The sequence below is a fragment of the Neovison vison genome, chromosome 4, assembly GCF_020171115.1.
Source record: "Neovison vison isolate M4711 chromosome 4, ASM_NN_V1, whole genome shotgun sequence".
NCBI lineage: Eukaryota > Metazoa > Chordata > Mammalia > Carnivora > Mustelidae > Neogale > Neogale vison.
In genome coordinates, this window is record NC_058094.1 from 80,130,635 (window position 1) to 80,156,551 (window position 25,917).

Consider the following 25,917-nt stretch of genomic DNA (forward strand, 5'->3'; position numbering starts at 1 on the left):
TAGGAAAAAAATTATACACTATGTGTTTACTCGTAAGTGTTTAAAACTTGACTGAAATGTAACATTTTTAGTAGAAATGTGTTGGTTTTACTTATAAATCCCTCTCAGTGCTGATTAGCAAAAACATGCTATTACATATACCTGACTGTCCACTAGTTGTAGTATTGAGTAATATCACTCATTATTATCTTAAGACAAGGATAGATAGCTGAGGCCTGGACTGGGGCAACTTGGGCTTAAGGCAGGGTTGTCAAATTTGCATTTTCACTAAACACGAAAACTTACTTATTTAACAGAAAGAGATCACAAGTAGGCAGAGAGGCAGGCGGTGGGGGCGGGACCGGAAGCAGGCTCCCTGCTGAGCAGAGAGCCAGATGAGGGGCTCCATCCCAGGACCCTAGGATCATGACCTGAGGTGAAGGCAGAGGCTTTAACCCACTGAGCCACCCAGGCACCCCAAACGAAAACTTTTTTTAAAAATGTAATTGCAAATACTACATGAAGCATAATTTGCTAAACCGAGGGCAAGATAACTTTTGTGATCCACGTTGCAGGATCAATTTCATACTTAACATCAGAGTAGAACGCCTATGACATTGAGCTGTTAAGTCTATATGGAAGTCAATCTATTTAAAAACGTTAAATCAAACACTTCAAAAGAATGACGATTAAGATACAAATTTTGGCCAGACTCGGCCTTGGAGTGGGGACGCCGGCTGCCCCCAAGCGGGGCTCTGGGTTTTGGGGTGGTGGTCCCCACGTTCCCATCCTGTTTCCCTCCCTCCTGACGGGCCAGCCTGGGCTTAAGTTCTGGGTCCCTCCGGAGTCTCTGTCGCCAGTCGTCTAAACACTAGCTCCCCTCCGTGTGCAAGATCCTTCTAAGAGCCATGAGGCTCAGCGAGCTGTTTTGGATCTTTTCAGCTTCCGGCTTCCGGGCTGTCACGTGCCTCTGGTCATGTGACCGACCCTCCTGTCATTCTAAGGCGGCCGCTCCAGCTTCCTTTTGCCTGCGCCTCCCCCAACGTCTCCTGGGTGCGGGAATCTCTGCACTTCCCGGGGTCTGTGGCTCCCTCCGGCTCTTAGGCCTCTTTACCGGGCAGGAGACGCCGACTCGACGCTGTTTCAGGCGCCCCAGCCGGGCTGTGGCCCCGACGGCCTGAACCGCTGCGTCGTCCTCGCCGCCTTTGGGTGAGTTGTGGGGTCCCCAGGGTTCGCGAAATAAGGCCGCACTCGCGTTTTGTCGCCTGCCTCAGCCCAAGTGAGGCGACCCCTGCGTCTTCCCCAGCTTCCCTCGCGCGCGCTGGTTTCTCGCTGCGCAGGTCCCTTCTGCTCTCCTCTCGCCGGGGTCTCCGGATTTCTTTCCTTTCAGGCCTCCAGTAGGTTTACGGAACTGGAACTCCTCCACGGCAGAGGAGCGGGGGTGGGGGGGCAGAGGAAAGGTTAAGAAGTGTACTTTCCCCAGGTTTGGGGCAGGCCCTGGCCTGCTGAAAATTCGAGTTGTTCAGGGATTTAGAGGACGGTAATGAGGCACTTTCACCTACCCCAGGAGAGGCTGCCGGGTCCGAGTCCGCTTGGGTGTACCAGGGTTCCAGCCTGACCCGGACAGAGCCAGTTTTATCTCCGCCATACCTGTGTGTATTGCTTTTGCTTGTTTAGGCAGCAAATCCCCAGATGTAGAGATTAAGTTCCTAACTGACTAAGGTCATTGGGATTGTAGAATAGAATTTTGGGTATGGTTTTAGTTTCTTTGTGGCCATGGCGTGAACTTAACATTTTGTGAACCAGAACCTACATATTTTGTATTGAGATAAAATCAGGCTTAAGCGTTTAACTAGTGAATTTAGAAGTGAGAATTACATGAAAGCTCATTTTGCAGGTTCTTGTCATCACACCAGACTCCCATTGTCAGTTGTACCTAAACTGTAATTGGTATTCGTTCCAAAACTTTCTCCCAAAATTGGTTATGAAAATACTGTGAACTTTGTTGAAAAAAGAAAGCTCTGTCTTTGAAGAAATTATATTCCCACTTTGGGGTTTTTAATTTGAATGAGTCATTTTAGAAGGTACTTGTAGGTTTTTCATATACGTCACTTAAAAATGATGCTTAGTAAATGTAAATGAAATAATTGGTTTTATCTCTGCAAGTTATTTTTCCTGTCAGAAGGAAGTATGATCCCAGTTGTATACATTTAAACTGTATGCCTGTATTATTAAAGGATGATTTCTGATGTCAGTGTCTTTAAGAGTTACTTTGAAAAATTTACTGCATGACTAGACTCAATGATTAAAACCTTTTCTTGGAAATGAAAAAATCTTTAGGCAACACTCTTATGGGGTATGGTGTAATTGGGCAAGATCCGAAATATAATAATAATATTTAATATTTAGGATATTCAATATTTGAGTTGAATGGTTGTCTGGGGAGAGTAAGATAATGATGATAATTAATTATAACAGCAATGATAGTAGTGGTTGTTAGAAAATGATAACATCTGGTATTCTGGTTTCATCTTGCATCAGAATTGAAGATCTGTTGAAAAACATCTAAGATCATAAAATCTAGATGACCAAAATGGATATCCGAGGTGCCGTAGATGCTGCTGTTCCAACAAACATTATTGCTGCCAAGGCTGCAGAGGTTCGCGCAAATAAAGTGAACTGGCAGTCCTATCTTCAGTAAGTACTGATTTGCTGTGAATCATGGATAATCATGTGCTTTCGCATAAAACTTGTTCATGATCATGCTTCTATGAGAGGAATACTGGGAAAAATGCTAATAAATGTGGAAGAAAACACTTCCTCCTTAGAATTCTTACTTGACATAAGAAGTGCTGGAAACAGGCTGAGGCTCTAGCAGGGGAACAGAGCCGCTCAGAGCAGTTTTGATCTTTTCTGTCTGGAAAGTTGTACTTTTTGAATGAGTGGAAAATGTGGGCAGCGTGTTCATGGGATCTGTAGCCAAGGAAGGGGATAATGGGCAAAGCCTTCCAGACTGGCTTATTGTGCCTTGGTGATCAATGTGGGGATGGAGTTGTTGCAGAATGGCTTATAGAACTAGTAAAAACAGTGTCGATTCTGAATTTCAAGACCTGGGTTTAGGAATTCTGGTTCTTCTGTCTATTAGACTGGTGATTTTCAGTAAATCTGTTAACTTCTCTGAGGTTCACTGAAGTAAATGTGAAATGGGCATAGATAGAGTTGTTGCTCAAATAGTGTACTTAAAGTATTAACACAGTTGAATACAAACAGTATGTTGAATATACTGTTAATTAATTTTGGTTCTTTCCTTTTCTTTCTTGTATGCATTAAGATTTAGCATGCTGGTGTTCTGTATTTATCTGTAAAGTAAGAGTTTATTCTTAACCGTAGTTTATTCTACTGACTTTAGTTCATATCTGTTTATTTTGGTATACTTATAAGTGATTTATTAAGGAAATTCAGTTAAGATTTGCATATACATTTTGAAAAACAAATTGAGGAATCTTTAGTTTTTTTTAAAGATTTTATTTATTCACTTGACAGACAGAGATCACAAGTAGGCAGAGAGAGAGAGAGGAGGAAGCAGGTTCCCCACCGAGCAGAGAGCCCGATGTGGAACTCGATCCCAGGACCCTGAGATTATGACCTGAGCCGAAGGCAGAGGCTTTAACCCACTGAGCCACCCAGGTGCCCTGAGGAATCTTTAGTTTTATATTTAACAGTTTTCTTTGCTGTAAGAGGGACATGCAGTGTATAAAAATGATGCATTTATTTCTGTTAATTTAGTCACTTATCAAACATTTATTCCTGCCTTCAAGTGTGAGGCATTTTTCTAGGCTGTGAGGCTTCAAAAGATAAATTTATAATCTGGTAGGTAGTCAAATATATAAACAGATCATTTAAATTTGGTATGTTAACTGAGATAGTAGGAAGGTGCACAGGGAATGATAGGTGGACAGAAAAATGACAGTTAATTCTACCTTTGGGAGGTTTTCCTGTGGGGGATTTTCAAAGGTAGAGAATTAAAAGCAGCATTTTAGGTGTGGAATAAAACATGTTTTGGAGGCAGGCAGTGCAGAGGGCTGAGGCTGGAGGCAGCAAGGAGCCAGTTGTGAAGGCGCCTCCAGGAACAGAGTTTTAAAATTGCTGTTGTAGGTATTGGGAACAACCAATGTTTGTAAGTGGGGGTTAGATGTCAGATTGCTTTTTGGTTGGATTGTTCTACTGTCAAAGTAGAGGGTAGATTTGTGGAAACAAACCTATAGCTAGGGGTGAGACTTTAGCAGTATTCAGATTATTGGAATGGATAGAACTGGAGAGATTTGAGAAAGTCTTAGTGATCGATTTAATATATGAAGGTGAAAAAAAAATCTAAGATGAGTCTGGATTCCTACTTTAAGGGACTGGATTTTTATGGGGCCATGGACTCAAGGGCAAGAGGAGGAGGGACTTTGGTGGTGTTTTCTCTCTTTATCTCTATCTGTGTAGTTGTTTAAAGCCCCTGTGAAATTAGGATTTTGAGTTCTGTTTCCTAATTTTAGTCGAAAGTGTGTTTAGACTAGAGGACAAGGAGTTTCATGTTTATAAAGCTGGACTCTGTTTATAACCTAAATAGAGTGATATTGTTACTGACCATAAGGCACTGGCTGACTGCAGAAGTTCCCTAGCATGGGCATGGAACATTTTTAATTCCATGTAGATTTTTGTTTCTTTTTAAAATATTTTATTTATTTATTTGACAGAGATCATAAGTAGGCAGAGAAGCAGGCAGAGAGAGAGAGAGGGAAGCAGGTTCCCTGCCAAGCTGAGAGCCCGATACGGGGCTCAATCCCAGGACTCTGATATCATGACCTGAGCCGAAGGCAGAGGCTTTAACCCACTGAGCCACCGAGGCTCCCCCCTCATGTAGATTTTTAATTGCTTTCTCTTCTGTTCCTTTTTTTCCCCAAGGCCTCTGTACTACTAAGTGGTAGTCTCATTCCTACTTCTCTCCTTTACTTTGTTGTCCACCTCATGCATTTCTTTATAAAGCCTTTCTACTCTGTATATCTGTATACAGATGTTCATCAAATGTTACTGTGTGCCTGCTGTTGTTAAATGTACCCAAAAGAGCTTACAAGTCATTGGGGCCATCCATGACGCATGAGTTCTCAGGGAATCTCATATCACATCTTATTCTGATAAAAATAAAACCCTTGGAAAAGTCCTCTAATGTCAAAAGGCCAATATGCTCTAGCCCATATGGACTAACACGTTATTATGAAAATACAGTGTTTTAAAAATGTATGTTTGTTTGATTAAACTTTTTCTTAGTAATTGAACTAGACTGTACTTAAATGAATGGACATGGCTATCTATTAGTCAAGCTAGAATCTAGTAAAACTCTATCCTGAGGATCCAAGAATCATAAAATGCTGTAAAATATCATTCTTCCACTCGAGTATAAGGTCTGATGAGGAAACAGAACTTTAAATAAAAAAGATTCAGTAATAAAAAGTGGGAAGCATTAAAATGGAAATATATGTGAAGTTTTCTCAAAAAGCAAAAGCAGGGAACGAATAATTATTTGGGAGCTTTAGGAATGACTTCACAGAATACATGAAGATACTCGTGGGAGTTGTCCAAGCAGAGGAGCGGTGGGCGGTGGTGAAGGAAACTGCTGGCTGGGGGCTGAATTTGGGAAGAACATGCAGCACTAGGGGAGCCTCAGGTAGTTGGGTGGGGCTTTCTCCCGGCTGCTGCAGGCCAGTTTGTGGCACCTTCCTTCACTGGCTTTGGAGGCCCAAACCCATCGGGCATTTTGACACTTCTATTCCATAACTAACCATATCCAGACAAATTCTTTTAGCTCTGCGTCAGAACCCATCCCAGATCTTACCTCTTTTTCTCTAGCTCCACTTTCATTGCCATGTGTAAGCTGTCATTATCTCTCACATGCTCTCTTCTTAACAGACCCTTGCCTGCTGTGTCAGGTTTCATTGTCCCCCATAGGAGCAACTCTGCTTTTTTTAAATTAAAAAATTGATTTAATTGACTGTAATGTTATGTTAATTTCAGGTGTACAACATAGTGTTTGCATATTTTTATACATTATGAAGTGATCATCTTGGTGGGTCTAGCTGCCACCTGTCACCACACAAAGTTAGTACAATATGATTGAGCATATTCCCTGTGCTGTACTTTTCATCCCCATGATTTATTTATTTTGTAACTGTAGGTTTGTACCTCTTAATCCCCTTCATCTATTTCGCTCTTCCCCTCACACCCCTCTCCTTTACTCATCACTGCTTGTTCTCTGTATCTATGAATGTGTTTCTGTTTTGTTTTGTTTTGTTCTTTTTTGACTTCACATATAAGTGAAATGTGCAGGATTTTTCTCTGTGTCTGACTTACTTCCTGACTTAATGCTAGGACACTAAATGCTTTGAAAACAAAACTGAAGCTTGATAAAGAGCTAGAAAGTGCTAACAGAGGAAAAAATATATTCTCAGTGGATGACAGTGAAGGCCTTTCTTCTTTTTTTTAAATTTAGATTTATTTATTTATTTTAGAGACAGAGAGTGCACGGGCAGGGGGAGAAGCAGAGGAAGAGAGAGGAAAAGAAGACTACCCACTGAGCAGGGAGTCTGACACAAGGCTTGATCTCAGGACCCTGAGGTCATGCATGACCTGAGCCAAAACCAAGAGTCACCTACCAAGACTTACTTCCCTTACTATTACCCTCTAAGTCCATCCATGTTGTCCCAAATGGCGAGATCTCATCCTTTTTTATGGCTGCATGATATTCCTTTGTGTATATACCACATTTTCCTTATCCTTATGTCTGTTGGTGGACACTTAGGTTGCTTCTATATCTTGACTATTGTAAATAATGCAGCAGTAAACATTGGGGTGCACATATCTTTGAATTAGTGTTTGTTTTCCAGGGATAAATATCTAGAGCTGGAATTGAAGAGCAGTTCTTTACAACGCAATGACAGACATTTTGAAAATATAAATCAGATTATGCCACCCTGGTCACAGATATCCAGCAACTCTGCTTTTCTTGCTCTTTGAAGCTACTGCTGCCCCACTGTGCTTGGACTTAGACTTCTGTCTGGAAGTTCCTCCCTAGATCACTCAGCTCATTAACTGACTTCATGCAGTTTTCTGCACAGGTGTGTTCAGAAAGGCTTTCACTGTGGGGCGCCTGGGTGGCTCAGTTGGTTAAGCCTCTGACTCTTGGTTTTGGCTCAGGTCATGACCTCAGGGTCTTGAGATCAAGCCTTGTGTCAGACTCCCTGCTCAGTGGGTAGTCTGCTTTTCCTCTCTCTTCCTCTGCCTCTCCCCCTGCCCGTGCACTCTCTGTCTGTAAAATAAATAAATAAATCTTAATTTTAAAAAAAGAAGAAAGGCCTTCACTGTAATCCACCGAGAGTATATTCTTTCCTCTGTTAGCATTTTCTAGCTCTTTACCAACCTTCAGTTTTGTTTTCATAGCATTTAGTGTCCTGGCATTACGGTATGCATGTGTGTATTTAAAAAATTATTTTTGTATTTGTGTGTTTTTGTTTTCCTCTGTGCGATGCAAGCTCAAAGAGGGATGTTTAATTCACTGCTGTGTTACCTGTTCTTAAAGGTGCCTGACACAGGCTGATGGTTAATCTTGGGTGATTAGATCATTAATGGGTAGAGTAGATGTTGGGCAGTGGTGGAGAGAGTGTTTGGGAAAGGAGTAATGTGCTTGGTAAGTCATGGACTGTTTCATGTTGCTTTCATGTCAACAGTAGGATCTCTTTTTCTGGCCTTATTTCTTTATTTTTGGCCCTATTTTAAGGAAGAGCAGATAGCTGTGCAGATAGGTTAAGTAACATGTACCTGCTGATACAGGTTTTAATTAATCAGTTGATTCAAAAGATTTTTCCTGAATGCCTTTACCTAGGTGCTAGTAGAATTGCCATTCAAATTCACAGTCTGACTGATATGAAAGGAGAAATACTGTTAGATGTGTGCTTGAGAAAGCTGGCCGGTGGTAGGTGAGAGGGATGTGGGGTGGATCATAAGCAAGGAAACCCTTTGGTGGATTGTTACCTTAGGCTTGAGCCACTCCAGAGACCGGGAAGTCAGGAGGAGACTGATGGTAGGTGGAAGGATGGCTAGGACTGGTGTCTGAGTGGTCTCAGGTCATTAGAAAAGAGACCAGAGTCCCTAACTTGCTAGGTTATGGGACTGTCCAAGGAAGATTGAGAGACAAAAGAATTTAAGCAAGAAAAGAAGGTGGTTACCTGAAACAAATGCAGGAAAGACAGATTTCAGAAGAACTGGCTTACGAAATAAAAACCACAGTTATTTAAATGGAAAAGAAAGCCATAGAATTGATAAGGTTACCAAGTGTAACCTTCATTGTACGCTTTAGTCATGGTAGAAAAACCACAACTTTTTCACATGATTATCCTATCTGCAAAGGTTATGATATGCTTTTATACATCAGCATAGCAAAATTTGGGGCTGAAATTGGTTTAGCTAGGCAGTTCAGGTTTATGAAAAAGACTGTGTTTATTTTGGGGCCATCGCTGGACGGGATGACCTTGCTGGTCTATCCCAGGGTACAGAGTGCATTTATTCCTGCCTGGTATGTGAAGTGCTTAGCCGTGGAGAAAACAGGGCAAAGGGCCTTCCCCCCCTCCCTTTCTTTGCACTTTCATTATCCCATTAACCAGGCTGCGGTGGAGTGTGTATAGGGATATATGTTAGTGATGTCAGTTCTGCCTCGGAGGGTTTGGAGTGCCTGTGTGCTTCTTCTATTGAAGGAGAGGTCCCCGTGTATGAGAGGGGACTGCAGGAGGGCAGCCTGGGCCTCAGACTGTGAGCTACCTACACAGAGCTAGTGGAGAACACTCAGGGAGGTTTCAGGGAGTGCAAATGGAGAGAGCCTTCCATAGAACCTGAGGCACAGAATCGGAGATAAGGAGTCTGTGAAGAACATTGATGAGTCTTTTGAGGAGGACAAGAAGAATCCGGAAGCTCAGGAAGAGAGTGTCAGGAAATGGTCACGTTTTCACCTGCCTTAGGAATCTAGAAAAATAAGGACTTGAAATTCCACTTTGGGTTGGTAAGGAAAGGTTTGTTGATAAAATCCAATCCATCAGAATCCTAGAGGAGATCATAGGCAGTAATCTCTTCAATATCAGCCACAGCAACTTCTTTCAAGATATGTCTCCAAAGGCAAAGGAAACAAAAGCGAAAATAAACTTTTGGGACTTCATCAAAATCAAAAGCTTCTGCACAGCAAAGGAAACAGTCCAAAAAACAAAGAGGCAACCCACGGAATGGGAGAAGATACTTGCAAATGACAGTACAGACAAAAGGTTGATATCCAGGATCTATAATGAACTCCTCAAACTCAACACACATGAAACAGACAATCATATCAAAAAATGGGCAGAAGATATGAACAGACACTTCTCCAATGAAGACATACAAATGGCTATCAGACACATGAAAAAATGTTCATCATCACTAGCCCTCAGGGAGATTCAAATTAAAACCACATGGAGATATCACCTTACCCCAGTTAGAATGGCCAAAATTAACAAAACAGGAAACAACATGTGTTGGAGAGGATGTGGAGAAAGGGGAACCCTCTTACACTATTGGTGGGAGTGCAAGTTGGTGCAGCCTCTTTGGAGAACAGAGTGGAGATTCCTCAAGAAATTAAAAATAGAACTTCCCTATGACCCTGCCATTGCACTCCTGGGTATTTATCCCAAAGATACAGATGTCATGAGAAGAAGGGCCATCTGTACCCCAATGTTTATAGCAGCAATGGCCACGGTCGCCAAACTGTGGAAAGAACCAAGATGTCCTTCAACGGACGAATGGATAAGGAAGATGTGGTCCATATACACTATGGAGTATTATGCCTCCATCAGAAAGGATGAATACCCAACTTTTGTAGCAACATGGATGGGACTGGAAGAGATTATGCTGAGTGAAATAAGTCAAGCAGAGAGAGTCAATTATCATATGGTTTCACTTATTTGTGGAGCATAACCAATATCATGGAGGACAAGGGGTGTTAGAGAGGAGAAGGGAGTTGGGATAAATTGGAAGGGGAGGTGAATCATGAGAGACTATGGACTCTGAAAAACAATGTGAGGGGTTTGAAGTGGTGGGGGGCGTGGGAGGTTGGGGTACCAGGTGGGGGGTATTATAGAGGGCACAGATTGCATGGAGCACTGGGTGTGGTGAAAAAATAATGAATACTGTTTTTCTGAAAATAAATAATTAAAAAAAATCCAATGCATGAGAATAGTTTACCAAAAAAAGCCATGTTAAAAAAAAAGGAGCATATGTGAAAAGGTTACAAGCTTCAAACTGTGTAACTGATACAAGAATGACAGCAGTAGATACAAAATCCAGAAGCAAGTTAACAGGATATAAAATAGTTTAGTATATAGTAGTAGTATATAGAAAACCCAGAAGGGGTAAAATAAAACACTGACATGTTGAATACCTGAAAGTCAAGATCTTTGGAGGAAGGTGGGGTTGTGGGGAGGAGTATCAGGAAGTTTGAAAGTTTGGTTCCCTTGTATTGTGGGAGGGCATAGGTCTGAGGACCTCACCTTCCCAGACTCTGCTGTGTGGCCAGAGACCTGTTCTCTTCAGGACTTTGCCTAAATCTGGGCTGGGCTCTTTACCTTCCATGTCTGGTGCTCTCTACCCCTTCCCTGGGCACTCTAGGGAGCACTGCCTACATAGATTGCCCACACAAACCTCCATGTCAAAGCCTGCCACCAGGAATCCAATCAAAGACAGATCTGAAAAAGGACTACGTGTAACTATGCATGTGGGGGAAACCTGCTTCAAATTCATTGTTTTCACTGTTGGGCTTTTGTGTACATTAGTCTCTCGATATACTTGGGGCACGGGGTGGGGAAGGGCAGTTTTTAAAACTACTGAGTTAAAAATATATTGATGCTATTTATTGACAGAGCATATTATAAACATTTTTAATTTAAAGAAAAATTTTTGAAAAAGATTTTATTTATTTGACAGAGATCACAAGTAGGCAGAGAGGCAGGCAGAGAGAAAGGGGAAGTAGGCTCCCTGCCGAGCAGAGAGCCCAATATGGGGCTCGATCCCAGGACCCCAAGATCATGACCCGAGTGGAAGGCAGAGGCTTTAACCCACAGAGCCACCCAGGCACCCAAGACATTTCAAATTTTTAAACTTGTATTTACTTCATGCTTATATTTATCAGGTGCTTTTTCTTAATATTTTTTTTCACAACTGTTCAGTGGAGTAGGGCAGGTAGTATTATAATTGTCATTTTACTGGTGTGGCAAACATTGCTTAGAGGGGTAGTGACATACCAAAATTTCACAGTTGCAGTTGGAGCTCTTCCTCATAATGATACAAATTCTCTACTTTCCCCACTATACTGATAGTCTGAAAAGATTGGTGTATGTCCTGAAGTATCCAGTGTCATAGAGACTAGCAAGGCTGTTTTGCTGACAGGTCTTTTTATAAGGAAGCGTCAGACAGGGTTTGAGTTGTTGACGAGTCAGCTGTGAGGTCATGCCGGTTTGGAAGGGAAGGTGATGATGGTTCAGTTGTGATGATGCTGAATTTGTGAAAATGGTAAGAGGTGGAAGACTGAGATGGTTTGGCAGAGAAAAAAGGCTAGACTCTCTTGGTTTGAATCTCACTGAAGGAAAGAATTTGAGAGAGAAAAATAAGATTCCAAGGATTGAGCTTGGAAAGAAGCCTTGGGGAGCAAAGAACCACTGAAGAAGGGACCCCTGAAAGAAGTAAGAGGAAAACAGGATAGTGTGGGATGATTGGTGGGAGGACAAGTGGTCAGGATGGAAAGGTTATTTTTTCAGAGAGGAGGAAGATCACATTTTTCTGAGTCTGGAGGGAATATGAGAATATGCTGGAGGTAATGATTGTAGAAGTTCGTATAAAGTGGCTTTGGTCTTGATGGAGTAGAAAACCAAGTGAATTGTTTGGCTGTGAGGGGGATAAGGGATAGGGTGAGACTTTGGACAGTCTAAGAGGTGTCAGTTATTTATTGCTTCTGTGGGCTAAGCACTATGCCAACCACCTTAATGAATCATCTAATATCATCTTCAGATCAGCCCCTAAAGGCAATGTGGATATTATTCCCACCTTGCAGATAAATTAACTCAGGTCCAGAGAGGTTGGGTGATCAGTAAGTAGTGGAGCCAGGCTTTCACTCAGGTCTATCTGCTGCCAGGACCTGTGTGCCCACCCTAGTGGTTAACTCCCAGGGAGAGAGGAGAAAGATGGGAAATTCCTGTATCCCTTGCTCACGGTGGTGATTCACTTTTATTGAGAAAACCCAACCTACTCTTACTTTCTAGGGGGCAGATGATTTCTGCTGAAGATTGTGAATTCATTCAAAGGTTTGAAATGAAAAGAAGTCCTGAAGAGAAGCAAGAGATGCTCCAAACTGAAGGTAGTCAGGTGAGGGATATAAACATTATGTCATCAATACCTCCTTGTGTATTAAAAATACTAGAGAAGAGTTTTGATGACTTTATGACATTCCATTGTAGGTACACATCATAATTTAGCTAAAAATCCTTTTTTATTGGAAGACATTTTTGTCTTCCAATAAAAAGACATTTTCCAATAAAAAGACATTTTGTCTTTGTCTTTATTGGAAGACATTTTATTGGAAGACAAGATTTCCAGTTCTCTTTGCTCATTTTGGAAAAATGTTATATTGGGTATGTTTATTCCTCTATTCTTTTCTGCATTTCTGAAAATCTTTCTGGAATAAATTCCTAGAAGGGAAATTAAGTTTCAAAGTATATGTTGCTTTTAAAGTTGCTTAACTTTTTTTTTAAGAACATTTTTTAAGAAATTTAAGAAAATTTCTAGAATATGACCATCAGATTTTCTAATGTGGGGTCTTGATGGCCTGAAAGAGCCTGTGTGCAGCTCAGTCTGATTCTCGCAACAATCCTGGGAAATCTGTGAGGAAACATACTGTTAGCTCCAGTTTTTGTTGAATTCCAGAGATTATCACATAGTTGAAATGTTGTAGGATGGAGACAGTTCATGGCCTTCTGATTCTAATCCTAATCCCTTGTTGCTGTAGTGTTCTGCTTCCCAGCAAATGAAAAAACAAAACCAAAAACATAACCCCAAATCAAAATCACTGATAATTTTTGGTTGTCTGTGTAATTTAATCTTTATGTTACCACAGTCAGTCAAGAGTTATAGTTACTAGATCTGTTTAAAAGTAGTAAACACTTCGAAATTTATCATTAAAAATGTCAAAATTGAACGCAAGTCATAGTATGTTTCTCTCATACTTCATCACAGTATTTGTAAAAAGTATCCATTTTTTGTAATTGAGATCTGTTGGTAATAGCATTTGTATTAGAATTTATGCAAGAGAAATAATATTTTACTGAAATTCCATTAAAATGTTTTTTGTAGTTGAAAATAAGTTAACATTACTTTTTCTTTTTCAGTGTGCTAAAACCTTTATAAATTTGATGACCCATATCTCCAAAGAACAGACAGTTCAGTACATATTAACTATGGTAGATGATATGCTGCAGGTAGGTAGATTCTTTACTTAATACATTTGCTGACTCCATTGTTTTGTATTCCATGCAGTAACAGTATTTTTTATGGTTTCACTTATATCATGGGTTCTCTTTTAGAGTTGTAATTGCTAATAGTGTTAAAGATGGGAATGCCCTCACACGGGCTACTTTTGTTTTTTAGGATATCTGGTAATCAATCTGTATTTTTTCCCCGTAATACCTTAGGAGTTCTATGTCGAATATCAACAATTTTGGGTGAATCACTTGAGGCTTTCTGGATGTTCTTTGTACTTACCGGCAATGTGGCTTTTTCCCTTTCAGTCATTCAACAGATTTCAATGCCCCTGCTATGTTTCAAGTCAGTGCCAAGCACTGGGGCTTCAGTGCTGAATGCAGGCAAGGTGCTTGCCCTCAAAGTCTTGTCTCTTTGGAGAACATTTTGCTAATCATCAGACTTTTCCAGTTGCATAAAGTTTCTATTTACTCTTTTACTGTCTCTGAACACAGAGGGTCCTCCCTTATTCACAGTTTTGTATTTTACAACGGAGTGTAATTTAGGTTTAAAATCTTGGTGTACCGAGTGGTTCTCTTTGAGACGAGGCACCTGGCTGCTAAATCCAGTACCTGACTGCATGTCTCAGGACTTGAAGAACAGTATCAGTGTGGTTTCTTCTGTGGAGCATTGTTCTGTCAGTTTACAAGGAAAAACATTTATTGATGGCCTTCTATGTTCCAGTTGTTGTACTGATTGTAATTGAAGGTACAGAAGTTAATTAAGAAGTACAGTGCTGTCTACTTAGGGACCCTCATGTCATTTATAGTAATGTAGTGATTTCATTACTATATGAGTAAGGGTCAGTATCCAGCCTGGACTGATACAGGCCTGTCTGAGAGTGATCATGGTCTCTCTTAGTATTTTTTCCTTTAGTAAAGTTAAGAAAAATGGGGAATGTTGTGGTCTGCCTTGGTTATCCTGATTACTATATAGGATTGTACCTAGAATGAGCAGGCTTGAATTGGCATGAAGACTTTGGTTTTATTTATATGTGTATACATACATACAACACATACATGCATGCACACACAAATATCTTCATTTTTTAAAAAGATTTTATGTATTTGACAGACAGAGATAGCAAGAGAGAGCAGGAGTGGGGAGTAGGGGGAGAAGTAGGCTCCTTCCCTGAGGAAGGAGCCCGATGAGGACTCTGGGATCCTAGGACCCTGGGATCATGACCTGAGCCAAAGAGATGCTTAACTGACTGAGCCACTCAGGTGCCCCACAAATACCCTCACTTTTTATACATTTATCTGTAAATGTATAACCATGAGTCCATACTATGTCAGTTTCATTTCAGCTCAACATCAGCTCATTCTAATCTCCCTTTAACGTATCTGTAACTATTGACAGTGAAATTGTGAATTCCTCTTACCCTTTGTATATTTACTTGTCTGTTCCCCCCAGCACAAGGAAAGGAGTTTCAAAATGGCTGACCCATTCAGTTGTGAAGAGTGAACCCTTTATCTAGAGTTCAGTATTTGTTTGCGGTACTTTTCTTTAAGCTGAGATTATGTAGCCAGTGAATTGTGTTCAGGTTTCTTTCAGAGTAGTTATATCATTTTTCTTGAAATAGTTAGGGTCATTTGTGTTTTTTGGTATTCTACTTATTTTCTTCTCATTCTTACAGATTTTGTTTTATTATTTTTGATTATATAAAACACTAACATGCTTCCAGAAGTCAAAACTGTACAGAAAAGATAATGCTCAGACAAATGTCACCAAATCCTCACTCCTATCCCTTGCATTCCTACCTAACTCTTGTTAGGTAACTGGTATCATTGATTTCTGGTTTATTCTTCCTGTTTTTTTTTCCCCCTGCATAAATAGGCAGATACATACTTCCTTCTCTTTCTTATAAAAAGCATGTACCAAATAGCATCTCTTATATTTTACTCATCTCACTTAACAGAATATGCCAGAAATCATTCCATATCCATTCTGAGATACTCTTTTTTGATAAAAACAAATACTTTTTTTAAAGGACTTTATTTTTAAGTATTCTCTATGCCCAATGTGGGGTTCAAACTTAGAATCCTAAGATCAAGAATTGCACACCCACTGATTGAGCCAGCCAGTCTCCTTACAGCAAAGTATTGGATGTACTGTAGTTTACTTAATCAGTCTCTCGTGTGATGACATTGAGGTTAGCTCATATACATATTTATTTGAGTTGAAAAAAGGTTTATTTTTTGAAATGTTCATTGGGTTGGGCCTGATCATGCATCTTCACCAGTAGCTGGCACATCTCCACCTTTGGTGCTTTCGGTGTAAATTACTTGAGCTCTATTTTGAAACCAGTTGATAAGTTCTTTATGAGGAGCTCCCGAAGGACTTTCCTGGCCAGGGAACCATGAATTTCAGTCTTGGGCAACAACTGGGGTTAACCTTTATCATTGGGAACATCTTTACAGAATTTGTCATATGTGGCTTTGTCAAGCAAGACAAGCTTATTGAGCATGTGCTGAACCTTTGGACTGCTGCTTTTTGGCTTTGCCTTCAGATTTGCTCACTAGGTCTTTGTCTTTCTTGGCTGACTTTCTGGCATCTTTCTTCTTAATGTCCTTGGGTGGCATCATGAGGTATGGGGAGCAGCCTCACTAAGATGTTGGACCAAAATGTGGTTCCAATATTTTGTAATGAGAAATAAAGCCGAGATAACCTTGGGCAAATCTATTTTCATATGGGTTGGGAGTGTACTTCATGGTAAATGCCTCGAAATAGGATTGCTGGGCAAAAGAGTATTACATACATAGTTTTGGTAAGCTATTGCCATAAAATTCCATTTTGCAGTCCCACTGACATACAAGAATGCCTGTGTCTCTGCAACCTTGCCAACAGAGGGCATTGTCAGACTTTCACATTTTTGCCAATCAAGATGGATCTAAAGTTGAACATGTTCAAATACAGTTTTTTTTCTTTTCCTGTTGACCTGTTTTTTATGAGGGATTCAGATTTAGGTAGCTGACATCCTTAGCTATTGATTAAATACATTTTAACAGTTGATTTTATTGGTAACATTTTAGTTACATTGAGAAATTTGCACAAACTTTGTTTGATTTCTTGTGCTGTTTAAAAAAAATACCGTAATTTCAAATGGTTTCCTGTTTGTGATTCAGTTATTTTATTCTTCACACTTCTGGACAGAATAGTTTTGGACAGAATTGCTTGTTTTTTTTTCTTACCTGTTCAGTTTTAGGTACATAATTTTGAAGATTAAGATTTTTTTTTTTTTGGTGCTCAGGTATCAACAGCAATTATTAAATGGCTTTGAGAAGAAGGGCTTTATTCTTATTCTATTAAAGGTTTGTGACTTGTGGGGCGCCTGGGTGGCTCAGTGGGTTAAAGCCTCTGCCTTCAGCTCAGTTCATGATCCCAGGGTCCTGGGATCGAGCCCCGCATCGGGCTCTCTGCTCAGCAGGGAGCCTGCTTCCTCCTCTCTCTCTGCCTGCTTCTCTGTGATCTCTGTCTGTCAAATAAATAAATAAAATCTTAAAAAAAATAAAAAAGTTTGTGACTTGAGTACCTGGAACAGTGATGGGTGGAAGATAAGTTTTGCTTATTTGTTTTATTCAAATTCAAGTTTTTGGTCTCATAAAAGGAGTTTGGAAGTTTTCCTTCCACTTCTGTTTTTTGGGCTAGCCTCAGAAGAATAGGTATTAATTCATATTTAATTGTTTGATAGAATTTCCCTGGGAAGCCATCCGATCCTGGACTCTTGTTTTTTGGGGGGGAATTTTGATTATTGATTCAATTTCTTTGCTGGTTAATGGTCTGTTCAAATTTTCTATTTCTTCTAGGAATTTATCCATTTTTTTTCCCCAGATTGCCTAATTTGTTTGCATATTATTGCTCATAATATTCTCTTACAATTGTTTGCATTTCTCTGCGATTGGTTGTGATCTCTCTCCTCTCTCATTTGTTATTTTATTTATTTGGGTCCTTTCTCTTCTCTTTTGGTAAGTCAGGCTGTGGGTTTATCAATTTTGTTAATTCTTTCAAAGAACTAGCTTCTGGTTTCGTTGATCTGTTCTACTGTTTTTCTGATTCCTGTATCCATGGTTTCTGCTTTCATCTTAATTATTTCCCTTCTTCTGCTGGTTTTAGGCTTTATTTCCTGTTCTTTTTTCCTGCTCCTTTAGTTGTAAAGTTAAGTTGTGTATTTGAGACTTTTCTTGCTTTTTGAGGAAGGCCTTTATTGCTATATATACTTTTCTCTTATGACTGCCTTTGTTATGTCCCAAAGCTTTAGGACTGTTGTGTTTTCATTTTCATTTGCTTCCATGTGGGTTTTTAAAAAAATTTCTTCTTTAATTTTCTGGTTAACCATTCATTCTTTAGTAGGTTATTCTTTAACCTCTATGTATTTGTAGTCTTACCAAAATTTTTCTTGTGGTTGAACTTCAAGTTTCACAGAGTTGTGATCTGAAAATATGCATGGCATTATCTCAATCTGTTTGTACCGGTTGAGGCCTCATCTGTGACCCAGTATGTGATCTGTCCTGGAGAATGTTCCACGTGCACTCAAGAAGAATGTGTATTCTGCTGCTGTAGAATGAAATGCCTTGAGTATATCTGTTCAGTCTATCTTGTCCAGTGTGTCATTGAAAGCCATAGATAGATTCCTTGTTGATTTTCTGCTTAGATGATCTGTCCATTCCTGTGAGTGGGGTGTTAAAGTACCCTAGTATTATTATATTGTTATCAGTGAGTTTCTTTATGTTTGTTACTAATTTATTTCTGTATTTAGCTGTTCACAAGTAGGGGATAAATATTTACTATTGTTAGACCTTCTTGATGGATTTATTATGATATAGTGCTCTTCTTCATCTCTTGGTACAGTCTTTGATTTAAAAATCTAGTTTGTCTGCTAAAAGTATGACTAGCCCAGCTTTCTCTTGATATTCATTAGCATGATAGATTGTTGTTCACCCTTTCACTTTCACCTGGAGGTGTCTTTGGGTCTAAAATGAGATCTCTTGTAAGCAGTATTTTGATAGGCCTTGTTTTTTTTTTTTATCCATTCTGATACCCTGTATCTTTTGATTGGAGCACTGAGTCATTTTACATTCAGAGCAGTTATTGGTTGATATAAAATTAGTGCCACCTGTAAAGTTTCTATTCCTGTGGATTTTGTCTGTTCCTTTCTAGTCTTTGTTGCTTTTGGTCTCTCTTGTCCACTCAAAGGGCTCCCTTTAATATTTCCAGAGCTGCTTTAGTGTTCATGAACTTCTTTAGTTTTTACTTATCTTGGAAAACTCTGTATTTCTCCTATTGTGAATGATAGCCTTGCTAGGTAGAGTATTCTTGGCTGCATACTTTTCCCATTCAGCACATTGAATATATCATGCCACTGCTTTCTGGCCTGCCAGATTTCCGTGGATAGGTCTCTGCTAACCTTATGTGTTCAACTTTGTCGGTTATAAGGACCTTCTGTCCCTAACTGATTTCCAGAATTCTCTCTTTATCTTTGTATTTTGCAAGTTTTACTATGCTGTATCTTGGTGTTGACCTGTTTTTGTTGGTTTTTGAGGGGAGTTCTCTGTGCCTCTTTCAACTTGAATGACTATTTCCTTCCCCAGATTAGGGAAGTTCTCAGCCGTGGTTCATTCAAATAAACCTTCTATCCCTTTTTCTTGTTCTTCTGGGACTCCTGTGATACAGATGTAGATGTACAGATACAGATGTGAACTGTGCTTTGAGGAATCTCTGAGTTCCTGAAGTCTATATTTTTGATCTAATAGTTTTCTTTCCCTCTTCTTTTCATCTTCATTATTTTCCTTAATTTTATCTTCTGTATTATCTATTTGATCCTCTGCTTCTTCCATCCTCATTGTGATTACATCCAGTTGGTTCTGTATCTCAGTGATAGCCTTTATTTCTGCCTGACTGGTTTTTAGGTCTTTTATCTCTGCAGCCAGGGTTTTTCTGGTGTCTTCTATGCTTCTTTCAAACCCTGCTAGTATCCTTATGACTGTTGTTCTAAATTCTTGTTCGGATATATTGATAATATCTGTTTTGAGCAATTCCCTGGCTGTGATTTCTTCTTGATCTTTCTTTTGGGGAGAATTCCTACATCTTGTCATTATGTCTAGGTTTCTGTCTTTTGCATATTATGAAAGCTTGTTATGCTTCCTGCTCATGAGAGTAATACTGTATTAGAAAGGGGTAATACACTGTCTAGGGCCTGGAGCTTAAGGGGGTATATGGGTGATTTTGGTATATGCTGTGTGGACTCTGATGTTGTCTTTTGGTAGCTCTATACCACAGGTCAGTACTCTGTAGAGTTCCTCCTGCTTGGACCTTTAACTAAGTGTGCTTTGATTTGTTTAAGTCTGGTTTAAAAAAAAAAACTTTGATTCAAGAACAGAGAAAAGAAAAGGAACAAAAAAGCAACCAGACAAATAGAAACCATAAGCCTGATTCTCAGGAATAAGAAAGAAGGAATAAAGAAAAGAAAAAGAAAAAGAAAAAAACCTGATCCAAAAAATGATAAAAGGAAAGAAACAAACCAACAAATGAACAAAAAAACCTAAACCTGATATCAAAGAAAAAAGAAAAAAAGAAAATGAATAAAAAATTAAATAAAAAATAAAAAGTAAAGTAAGTAAGTAAAAATAAATAAATAAATAAATAAAAAGAAAGCCTTGTTCTCGTTCCACCAGAACTGAAGCTGATTCTTTTGAGCACTCTGTGATTGGTAGGCTTGTCACACACGGGGGCCTGTGTTAGTCTTCTGAGGGAGAAGCCTGCTGGGCTGGCTCACAGTCATATTTGCCATTGTAAGGATGCCCTTGCTGGGTGCAGGGGTGTGGGTTTGGTGTAGGGGACTCCAGCCTCCACTGGAGGCACTGTGTTTCTCTCTGAAGTCCTATGGTGCTGGTGGGCTGGGTGCGTGTGAGTGTATATGTTTGGAAAAATGGTGCTACTCTACCCTCTTGTCCCCCAGAAGGGGAACTCACCCTGTTGTTTACGAAGTCCTCACAGTATAGCGAACAGTCTTTCCTTGTGTGTCCCTGGCTTTTGTCAGACCCCTGCCCTCAACCTGTCTGTGCTTGGGCATGCCTGGCATCATGGTTCTGTGTTTTAGCTCTGACCAGGGACTGGGATTCAAAACTCCAAATCTTAAAGGGCCAGGCAAGACTCAGACCCTCTCCCTTACCCCATAGTAGAGAGCCTCCTGGTACACCTTGTTCCATTCTGTCCCAGAAAAGCAGTCTCAGGGCTTATGCAGGGTGGTTGGAGTCTGTTGTGCCCCAGGAAAAGCTGAAGACCAGGTTTTCTGTCCTCTGTGTACACATCTCTGCCTGATGAGTGTTGCTTGGTGGGCCTTTACTCTTTAGAGTTAATAGATAGCCTCTTCCAAGTGTACTCAGGATGGGGAGTGTTCTCTCTTAGTGCAACCCAGGAGTTCCCCACACTGCAGCATCTTTTGTGAACCCTACGTGCTGCTTGATCCCCTGCTGTCACTCTCCCTGACTTCCCTGCACCAAAAGGGCTGCCTCCCTTTCAGGGCACCATGGCTTTTCTCTCCCCTACTTCATGTCTTTGAACTTTGCATCAGCCATGTTCTGTCTGAAGAGTTCTACAACTGAAGAGGGTGTAGGAGCTACCTCCCACCAAATTATTTGTAACTAGTTATAAGTTATTTAATACAGTTTATTTTTTTTTAAAGATTTTATTTATTTATTTGACAGAGCGAGATCACAAGCAGGCAGAGAGGCAGGCAGAGAGAGAGGAGGAAGCAGGCTCCCTGCTGAGCAGAGAGCTTGATGTGGGCCTCGATCCCAGGACCCTGAGATCATGACCTTAGCCGAAGGCAGCGGCTTAACCCACTGAGCCACCCAGGTGCCCTATTCAATACAGTTTAAAATGACAGAACCTTAAAACCCCAGTCTCAAGGGTTGGGAGCCTTAAATCCATTACCAAGGGAATCAGCAAAGAGGGTATTGATAGGGAGGAGAGAAAATTGGTAGGGTTGGTCTTTAAATATCCCCAAATTTAGTGTTTGTGTTTCCTTCAGTTATAGTTTCCATTTCTAAAATAGTCTAAATCACAGAGTCCTGGGGGCACCTGGGTGGCTTTGTTGATGAAGCGTCTGCCTTGGGCTCAGGTCCTGATCCCAGGGTCCTGGTTTGGAGCCCTGCATCAGGTTCCCTGCTCAGCTAAGGAGCCTGTTTCTCCCTCTCCCTCCACCCCCTGCCTCATGCTCTCTCTTGTACTCTCTCAAATAAATAAATAAAATCTTAAAAAAAAGTTAAGTTGTGCAGATTTTCTTAATCCTCAGATCAAAATGATTTGGTTGATTCAGCTGTGTTTGAGCCATGAGGCTAGCTTAGAGTGCCCTGCTGCTCTGCCATCTTAACTCCTCCTCTGTAAGATACGTTTTTAAGCAGGAATTGAAACCACAAAACCTCTTTCTTGACTAAAAGTCAAGAAAGATGAATTTTTTTTAAAGATTTTATTTACTGGGCATCTGGATGGCTCAGTGGGTTAAGCTTCTTCTTTCAGCTAAGGTCATGATCTCAGGGTCCTGGGATCGAGTCCTGCTCAGCAGGGAGCCTGCTTTCCCCTCCCCACCCCGCCTGCCTCTCTGCCTATTTGTGATCTCTCTGCGTCAAATAAATTAATAAAATCTTTAAAAGAAAGATTTTATTTACTTACTTGAGAGAGTGAGCAAGAGAGAGCAGGGGACGGGGTAGAGGGGGAGGGAGAGAGAGAATCTCAAGCAGAATCCCTGCTGAGTGGGGAGCACCATGTGGGGTTCGATCTCACAACTCTGAAATCGACCTGAGCTGAAATCAAGAATCAGAGAGTTTTCTTAAATAAGTTTTTATTTATTTATTTGACAGAGACAGAGCGAGGGAGAGAATGCAAATAGGGGAAGTGGGAGAAGCAGGCTTCCCACTAAGCGGGGAGCTCAATGTGGGGCTTGATCCCCGGACTCTGAGATTATGACCTGAGCTGAAGGCAGACGCTTAATGACTGAGCCACTCAGGCACCCCAAGAGTCAGAGACTTAATTGACTGAATCACCCAGACACCTCAAGGGAGATGAATTTTAAACTTATTTAAAATGCAAAAATATTTTCTGTTCTTTCTGTATGTAGTCTACTTTGTTCAGTTATGTGCAATGATATTACAGTTTTAACTTGGGAAATAACACACCAATGGAGTAAATGATGACCTATCCAAATTTTGAGTCCTTGATAAAATCATCGTAACTTGCAATTGTTATTTTGAATAATAAATGATTCATTACTTAGAGATGTTAGTCTCTTCCTCAAATAGGTACCTGTTAGCAGACCAAGATTAAAAACAATATATTTAAAAAGAATTAAATGTTGATCTGAAAAATTATTGTTTATGTGGGGTTTTTTTTTGTGCTTTTACCAAAGCTGCTACTTAGAACTATATTCATTTAGTGAATCAGAAAGTATATTTGAGCCAGTGAAATGCAGGTAAAATTTAGGTGAGAGGTAGAGTATGCTTGTTTTGAGCTAAGAATTAATTGTTTTTCAAATCCTCTGTCTTTCTGCTAGTGTTATATGCTGTTTTTTTGATATCTTTATTTGCCCTGATTTTTCTATCATAATATTTAGGAGTAACCTGATTTTATTTGAGTGGAAAAAACATTGGGAAGGGTAGGTCAGAGGTGCAGGCTCAGATTAAATGTAATTTAGATTGCTACATCCTGCAGGGTTGAGATCTGCTAGCTTGGCTCACCTGACTTAAAGCTAATCACAATAATTAAAGGTGATTTTATTTTATTTTATGTATATATATTTTTAATTTTTTAAATTTATTTTCAGCGTAACAGTATTCATTGTTTTTGCACCATATCCAGTGCTCCATACACTCCGTGCCCTCTCCAATACCCACCACCTGGTTCCCCCAACCACCCACCCCCCCGTCCCTTCAAAACCCTCAGATTGTTTTTCAGAGTCCATAGTCTCTCATGGTTTATTTTATATTTTTAAAGTTTTATTTGTTTATTAGAGAAGGAGAGAGAGCATGCACCTGTGCATGTGCTTGTGCTGGTGGGGAGGGGGAGAGAGAGAATCTCAAGCAGACTCCTCACTGAGTATGGAGCCCAACGTAGGGCTCGATCTCAACCCTGAGATTATGACCTGAGCCAAAATCAAGAGTCAGGTGCTTAACTGACTGAGCCACCTAGGCCCTTCCCAAAGGTCATTTTATTTTTAAAGTACGTTTGCCTGCCCCCCCTCATCACCCTGGACCCATAATAACAACTGGAGGAAGAAAATCACACTGACTGATGGGACACAGAATGAAAGGTTGAGAAGCAGTGCACAGTAGTATAATGCATTCCGATTAATGATATTTTTTTTCTTTTTTAGGAAAATCACCAGCGGGTTAGTATTTTCTTTGACTATGCTAAACGCAGCAAGAACACTGCCTGGTCCTACTTTCTGCCAATGTTGAATCGGCAGGATCTCTTTACTGTTCATATGGTAAATTTTGAATTGATCAAATTTCTGATTTGGGGAAGAAACACATGTGGGCTGTTTATGACTTGGTAATGTCCCAGTTCCCAGAGGAGTAAAGGCTGTAATGTTACTTTTTCTTTTTTTTTTTTTAAAGATTTTATTTATTTATTTGACAGAGATCACAAGTAGGCAGAGAGGCAGGCAGAGAGAGAGAGGAGGAAGCAGGCTCCCTGCTGAGGCTGAGCAGAGAGCCCGATGCGGAGCTCGATCCCAGGACCCCGAGATCTTGACCCGAGCCGAAGGCAGCGGCTTAACCCACTGAACCACCCAGGCGCCCCTGTAATGTTAATTTTTCAAAGCAGTGTTTCCTTATTGATGGTTAGTAATGTGGGGATATTGGGAAGACAGAGGAGATGGAGTTGCTTTGATACAGTTAAAGTTTTGTAGATTTTTTGTAGAGTTCATTAGCATCAAAGTCTTTGCTAGATTGCATGCAAAAAGAGCTTTAGATTGTGATAGGATTAACCTATGTTTTGCTATAGAAGTAAAATTTTGTTTAGAAGTAGCCACTGTGCTTAATTTTTATTTTAATTTAGTAATTACTTGTTCTATTAATATCTTAAACACACTTCTGTTTTAAACTTACCCTGAAAGACTATCTTTGGAAGCCGTAACACTGAACAGTCTTTTATGGAGTATAGAGAAGGTATGAGAGGAGAGTTGAGAGAGTAAATCTTTGTACAAGCCTTTTCTATTTCCAGCGTGGAGTGGGCTGCAGTAGTGGAGCTCCTGAGGCTGTTCATTTCAGTAGATGTCTTTAAACTTTTCAAATCAAGAACCGCTGTTAGTAAAACATTTTTGAGCATGTGAAAGGAACTATTTAAAAATACATTTTGACTGTATTGCAAAATATATTTTTAAAAATGAAATACAAACTTATTTGGAAGGAGTTGAATATTGAAAAAAAAATCACAGCAAAGTGGTTGTGAGTCCTGCTTTTAAAGGTATATGATGTGATTTTAGAATCAACCAATGTAGTATTCAAATACATTTCTTATTTTTCAGGCAGCAAGAATTATTGCAAAGTTAGCAGCTTGGGGGAAGGAACTAATGGAAGGCAGTGACTTAAATTACTATTTCAATTGGATAAAAACTCAGCTGAGTTCACAGGTAAAAGACACTTTTTTTAGTATCTTTGAAGGGAATGTGACACCCATATTCAGCTATTAGTGAAATTACAAAAAAGTTACATTAAAATTATGCCGTTTTGAACTTGATAAGTAAGTCAGACTACTCTCAGGTATGGTAGTATGCTTCACTTTTTCTTTCATTGACTAGCTTCAACTCATACCTTTCTGTCTTCTGCCACTTGGGATTTTCCTTTCATGCTTTTCAGTGGGCAAGGAGTCTCTTCCTTCGGGTGGCTGCCAAGCTCACGGAGTTGCACATTCCAGACAGCATACTCACGTAAGGCTTGTAAGAAGGAAAGAGGAAACAGTATAGCAGGTTACAGAGTGTAGGCAAGCTTCAGACTGAGAGACTTCAGGTGCAGCTCCCATGTCTGCCTTGGAGACTCTGAACTTTCAGGATTTGTGCAGGAAATCTTGGGTTTGGGGAGAGCTCTTCGTAAGTTTCTAGTGGGATCGTTTATGTCCTTCTGGTCACAAAACCAGGCCAAGCTGTCTGACTTGTTAAACCAGTAAACAAACTATCTCTGGGCGCTGTCAGGGGAGTTTTACAGACAGCACATTACACAGATCATTGATAAATCAATCCAGTTATTCTGGTCTTTCTCAAGAGTCCATACCAGGCTTCCAGGTGCCCCCAGGTAAGCCTGGAGCTGCTGGGTACAGCTGCGAGGT

At 40.2% G+C, this 25,917-nt stretch overlaps 1 protein-coding gene and 1 pseudogene across 3 annotated transcripts in view; one reads left to right on the top strand and one right to left on the bottom strand.

The window, feature by feature from the left end:
- The first annotated feature begins 940 nt into the window (after positions 1–940).
- ATP6V1H (ATPase H+ transporting V1 subunit H) overlaps positions 941–25,917 on the top strand; it is a 152,798-nt gene continuing 127,821 nt past the window's right edge. For 2 of the 3 annotated variants that reach the window (XM_044245595.1, XM_044245596.1), the window contains exons 1-6: positions 941–1,188; positions 2,521–2,676; positions 12,348–12,450; positions 13,470–13,559; positions 23,966–24,079; positions 25,121–25,225. In XM_044245595.1, coding sequence (XP_044101530.1) covers positions 2,564–2,676; positions 12,348–12,450; positions 13,470–13,559; positions 23,966–24,079; positions 25,121–25,225 — 525 coding nt within the window. In that variant the 5' untranslated portion in view covers positions 941–1,188; positions 2,521–2,563. The remainder of the gene's footprint in view (positions 1,189–2,520; positions 2,677–12,347; positions 12,451–13,469; positions 13,560–23,965; positions 24,080–25,120; positions 25,226–25,917) is intronic. The other variant, XM_044245597.1, reaches the window with a different exon arrangement.
- LOC122904602 lies at positions 15,825–16,181 on the bottom strand (annotated as a pseudogene).